Here is a 6,376-nt window from a genome sequence, read left to right as displayed (position 1 = left end):
TTTATCCAAACTTAAAATAAACTTCCTAGTTAAGAATGGTTGAGAATGAAAATATCTAGAAATTATATATATAGAATAATATTTAAGTATAATTATATTTTGATTTGATTTTTAAAAATTATCTTTTATAATTAAACTAACATCAATTTTGTTTGAAAAATAAAATAAATTTTTTAAATTTAGAGAGACAATATGTATGTTAAAAGTTGAGCCTCAAATATTTTTGAATAAGAAAATAAATTTAATGAATTTATTAATAATCGTTTGATGTTACTCAAAATTTTATAATGTCTATGTAATCTAATTTTTAAAATGAAAATTAAATCACAAAATTTTATAATGTCTCTGTAATCTAATTTCTAAAATGAAAATTAAATCATAATTATTTATAATTTAATTAATTATTATTTATTTTCTAATAAGTATTATATATATATATTTTTAATTTATAAATATTATTTCGGTATTTCGATAAATACCGAATTTTGAAAATCTCATATTTTTACTGTATCATTTATTTTAGTATCGGTACCACACGTTATCTTTTTTTTTATACCGAAAATCTATATTTACGATATTTTACGGTAGTGTATTTTCAATATATATACGAATATAGGTAATTTTTCCAGAGAAAGAAAGAATATAAGATTGCTCAAAATTACTATTATTTCCTGATTTCACCTAATTAACTTGCTATATCATCACAAGTTTCTTCAACTCGTTACTACATCTTTATAAGTTAACTTGCAAACTCGAAACAACTAATTTCAATTAATCCAGACATAGCAAAAGTTATTGTATGTTAGTTGATGTAACATAGAGAAAACAATATTTACTGCATTATTTAAAAAAAACATTCACAATTTAGGAAACTTAAAGAGGAGGACCTTCTAATCGAATATAATCATACATTATCCCCTTAAATGGACTATCATTTCCAGCTTGTTTCAAATAAACTATGTTTTCTCCATTCATCAACATAGAAGCTGAAATGTTCACATTAAACAACCAATATAAACCATGGATCCCATGTCTTGCAATAGCATTGTCTCTTCCAATCGTTCCACTCGAAAACAATGGCATTGACTCTTCGTCTCCATCATTAATACGAACTTCTAGCTTGGCCCCGTGTGCAGATGCTAGAGCCAACCGTAATGTATAATTACCCGTTTCTTGTACACGTTCAAGTTTAAATCGGATTTGCCACGTCGTTCCATTATATGATTTATCCTCATTTTTCCTATTTGAACAAGAAAATAAACAATTCATTATTATATAAACTAGGAATTCATGCATGCATATATACCTAATTACTTCAAGGACTCCAAGGGTAACACATGATTTACAGAGCAAGGTCAATTAAGAAAGTAAAATTAACACAAATTTATGGGTATTCTAATAGAATAATAGTGGGCATTGTCGTTAAATGAAGTTTAACCTTCATTTCACTTTTTGAGATGATTTGAGTAGTAGATTTCTATTTGAAATAGATTTATATGATGTGACAATGTTGGTTGTTTTGGTTTTGAATTTGGATTATAGAATGATTATACATGTCACAACACACTTATTACTAATCTTAATGGTATCATAGATCTATGAAAATTCAGAGTCATTTTAAAAAATAATGTATATATATATACCTTGTTACTTGGGCAAAGAACCAATCCTTCTTGTAATCGTTCACACCAATCGTGTAAACCAAATCATTATCCGGATACAGTTCTGTATATCTTTCCCACAATCCATATTGTCTGAACTTGTCGGTATGATTTAAGTAAAGCTTGTTCACGTATAAAGGATTAGGGTCGGGAATGTAGAATTCCGCAGCAGAACGATCAGGAATGCCAATCTCCCATAACGTGAGCCCGTTTCTTGGAGGTTGATAGATAAGTTCGTCAACCTCTATAACGGAGCCTGTTTCAAATGAAAAATAAAAAATTTCTCAATAAACTAAGTTGGTATTTTTTAATAATTTTTTACCACATAAGAATTTTTTTTACCTGCGGTTATGTTTATGGCGGTATCATATCTATAGTCACCAATGAAACCGGAAATTGATGCATAAAGATTATAGTTTCCTTCTCGTACATTCTCAATGATGAAAAAACCATCTTCATTTGTTGTGTTCCAAAATTGGTATCCCTATCATACGAACAAAATATTAATAATAACACATTTTAAATTGAATCGAAATTTGTAACATACTTTGTTTTCTCTTTGCCACGAACCAGCAACCCCAGGTACGGTCAACCCCACATAGGCGTTGTTTGCGATAATGTTTGTGTTGCTCATGTACGCATCTTTAACTAATAATCTACCCTTGACTAAGCCCCTTTGATTGGATTGTGGAAAATCTTTGGACGCTGGAAATGTGTATGGCCAACTTTGGATTTCGGAGTTCATCTGAATAGATAATATGTGATGATTAAAACTATGAATGTAACATATATATTTTGAAACATAAAGAGTTCAAAGAAGGATAAGACCAAACTTGAGTACTTGTGATAAATTCTATATAAAGATTGATCATAATTCATTTTACAAGAATTATATGGAGCTTTTAAAAACTAATATTTCATTTTCATTAATCAATGTTACTACAACTTAATGTATAAGGTGTAATTAAATCATGTTATCATGAGCTAATAAAAAGCTTAAGAAAACATGGTACCATATTATTGAACACGTCTTAAATTGAAAATCAATAATAACTCAAAAGAAAATACAATGCAACTCCTCAATACTCTTAGGGTAGGTCTTCGGGTATAATTGATATCGCTTTCTATTCTAATCGGTTATTTTTTTCCACGGTTTTCTTGCCTTCTAAACTACTCCCTCAACCTTTTGCACTTTTGATTAGTGGTACTTATGTTATACTGGATTTATCTATTCATAATCTTTACATGTAACTTTTATTTTACTCAATTAAAAAATAATAAAGACATATTTTTTCTTTCTTTAATGTCATATGATTTGTGTTTTATAGATATTCTAACGATGTAACTTATGAAAATCAATATTATAACTTGCAATTATTTTGATTAGTTCAGTCTCTAAATGTGAATTAGTAATTTTTTTTTTCTCAATTTCTTTAAGAGATCATTATAATTTTTTATCTACTATAAAATAAATGTACAAAAATCGTAAAAACCTGTTTCTTTGCGTCGTCCCATAACGAGGATGCTTCATCTCCTTGTGTAGCAGAATTAAGGTAGATAAAAACAGGGCCATATACTTTCTTCCATTCCTCTCCTTCTTTAAGTTTCACAACAAGATCTGTTCCACCATAATGTGGAGTCACAAATATCTTTTTTTAAATGTTAAAATTTGTACTAATAAAGTTTAAACCAAAATATTATATGGCACAAAAACTTAATCAATGATAATCCATTCTTACCGCAAGAGTTGTTGGGCCTACGTGTGACGTAAGATCCTGCTTGAACGGTCCACCAGTTCTAAACTCATTACTAGGCGTGATTAACCAGAATCCGACGAGAGGGTCCATCGAAATCCATCCATGGACTCGGTTATCTTTATCGTCACATGAATATTGATACTTGTCATCAACCTACATGTTTTTAGGTCATCATGATCAAATTATAAAAAATGCATACAAAAATCAAATTATATATTAATAAATTACTTCTCCTTGGAATTCTTTTTCAATTGGATCAACAAGTCGAACCGCTTCTTTATAGTCAAGTGGCTCGCCTCTTCCTGATAACCGATCATAAGGACTCGGCATAAATCTTTGCCTATTATCCGCCATTGCCATATAGTGAAACCTAATAGTCATAACAACTTTAAATACTTCAACATATATTACTAAAAGTTTCTTCTTCTTTTGAACATATAGAAAGAATAAATATGGTTTACTTGTTAACATTAAGAAGAAAGGCAATCCTAGTTGTGAAGATGTGGAAAGCCGGCATTTCCTTTGTATGTTCAAATATACCATACGAATAGAAACCAGACTGGCCGCGAAGCACCACAAACCTAGAAGAGATATATAATTTGGATCAATATGTTGTAATCTTACATTTCCATTTGAAATAATTGTGTGGTTTATTAGTAAAGATGTACCTCTTGTCTACATTTAGCGGCGAAATCTTTCCTTTTTGTGAGATATCCCATGTTCTCACAAATGATAATTCCACCTGTTCTTCTGTTTCCACTATAACCTCAAAACTTGTTCCTATAAGCCTACATGAAAACAATGCTATCATTATCTTGATATGTTTTTTTAGAAACAAAACTATGTAAATCTAAAGTTGCATCAACTGAAAAATAAGAACTAAGAATTAAGAATGTAATGGAAAAAAAAAATTGAAGATGAACTATGATGTCAATTATTCTAGGAGAATTGAGATCTTATTAGTTAGGTTATTTTGAGAATTTCAATCTTATTATATGCTCTTATGGTTTTCATTTTTTACCCTTCATTGCCTTCTTTTTCAATGTTATATTTATCTCATACATATATTATGTGATAACTTGACTTGAATTTGCTTCGTTTTTTCAAGTGTGATATTCAATTAATTCGTTAACGAATAGAAAGTTTTTCACTTTAAAAAAAGTTATTCACCTAAGAATTACAAAGCAAAAAATGTGGTAAAGTACTATAAATAAGGGAATAAATGAATGAAAAACAATAATGAAGTAACAATCAACATGGACCTAATTAATCAGTGAATCAAGTCAAGAAAATGTTGCAACAATTGTAATAATGATTATTACATGTTAAAGAGGAGAAAAAGATATGTACATACTTATCAAATTGTCCTCTAATGCTTTTATCATTAGGTTCACTCCAATTAAGGTCCCAAAACCTGCAATTAATTGAAAAACTTCTATGATCAATATAAACCCTTAAATACATTCAAACATGTTTTTTTTTCATATTGATAATTTGAAAAAGTTTATTTACCCTCCATGTAACATGCTCTTGTTAGTCTCAATCAAATTATCTATTCCATTATATCGAAGACCAATCACAATCCCAGTAGGCTTCGAAAGAGTAAGCTGAAGAATTCCGTTGTCAATCACAACCTATGAAGAATAATAACAGGATCTCTTAATCTAAAACATCAATTTCAAAAGAATAGAGAACAAAAAAAGAAGGAAAAAAGAGTACCTTTTTATCTTCAATTGATAACTTAACCTTAGGCGCTGTCGAACCCGTGTCGGTGTTGTTTCCGGGGCTGGTGCCGTTGTCTGCATCAGAAAGATGTGGTAATTTCGATTGTATCATGAGGAGGAATGTTATGATCCAGAACCATGATATGAAGTAGAAAGAGTTTGTTTCCTCCATGATTGTGTTGGTTTGAGATTGAGAAAGATATGCATAAGATCATGATTTTATAATCTTACCATCAAGTTAAAGCATATGTTCTATTCTATTTTCAAGTTTAAACGCTACAGATTTCATATATATAAGACATATTTGGTCTCTATTATTTAATATTGTACATATTTATTTTTGTATCCCAATCCTTAATTTGGTTGATTTTGTTAATATAATAGATTAAAATTCTTAATAAAACATAATAAAATAAATTACTAGTATATATAATATTTAGCAAATTACTAGCTAGAATATGTAACAGAATCCCTTTTGTATAATATATGTAATATTGAAATATAATATATATGTATTACCTTATTTATACTAGTATACTATATTCAATTAGTTTCTGTATTAATTTTTACCATTATTTAATCCGGATATGGCTAGTATGACTAATCACAAATATGATTTTCCTCTAATCAAAGCATTTATTATGTGAATAAAATTTGAGATTTTTTTTTTATCTACAAATAAATACTTTACTACTTTATTCATGAAGTTAACCTTGAGAAATATGATTTAAACCTTATAAATTTTGCCATTGCAAGTAATATTGATGACTTTGAAGGACCTGACTTTCAGTCTGACTCTCCAAACCAAATATCAGAAATATTGCATTGTTATTTTAGTAAATTGTTTTTGAGATTTTTTTTTATTAAGTTACTATGTAAAAGATTTTATAATTAATATCCATTTAATAGTATACAAAATTGGTTGTATATAATAATGATTTTGAAATAAAAACAGTTAAATTATTATTTTTAAAATAAGGGTGGTAGTCTATAAATAACAATATTAAAAATACATAATTTATAATTTATTTAAAGATAATAATTATTAAAAAGTATAGAAATTATTTTTCTTAAAACTATTAAAGTCTATAGATGATACATTTTAAAATAAATGAAAATTGTTAAAAAAAATTTAAGTTAAAATTAAACAATATTTACATTTTTAGGTAATTTTTAGAGTAAATTTTATAAAATAAAGTGAGAATATTTTAATATTTTTAATAGATCAATTAAG

The 6,376-nt window shown here is 27.8% G+C and overlaps 1 protein-coding gene across 1 annotated transcript; it reads right to left on the bottom strand.

Moving 5' to 3' along the window:
* Nucleotides 1-860: 860 nt before the first annotated feature.
* LOC124924373 (rhamnogalacturonate lyase-like) lies at nucleotides 861-5,314 on the bottom strand. The gene is made up of 12 exons (XM_047464419.1): nucleotides 5,138-5,314; nucleotides 4,931-5,052; nucleotides 4,773-4,832; nucleotides 4,087-4,206; nucleotides 3,880-3,999; nucleotides 3,647-3,788; nucleotides 3,401-3,571; nucleotides 3,155-3,310; nucleotides 2,209-2,406; nucleotides 2,004-2,145; nucleotides 1,644-1,917; nucleotides 861-1,240 (listed from the first exon to the last, which is right to left on the bottom strand). Exons 1-12 carry the CDS (start codon nucleotides 5,312-5,314, stop codon nucleotides 874-876), a joined length of 2,049 nt encoding a protein of 682 aa, XP_047320375.1. The 3' UTR covers nucleotides 861-873.
* Between the last annotated feature and the right edge of the window lie 1,062 nt (nucleotides 5,315-6,376).

The sequence above is a fragment of the Impatiens glandulifera genome, chromosome 2, assembly GCF_907164915.1.
Source record: "Impatiens glandulifera chromosome 2, dImpGla2.1, whole genome shotgun sequence".
Taxonomy (NCBI): Eukaryota; Viridiplantae; Streptophyta; class Magnoliopsida; order Ericales; family Balsaminaceae; genus Impatiens; species Impatiens glandulifera.
This window is presented reverse-complemented; position numbering and strand designations above follow the sequence as displayed.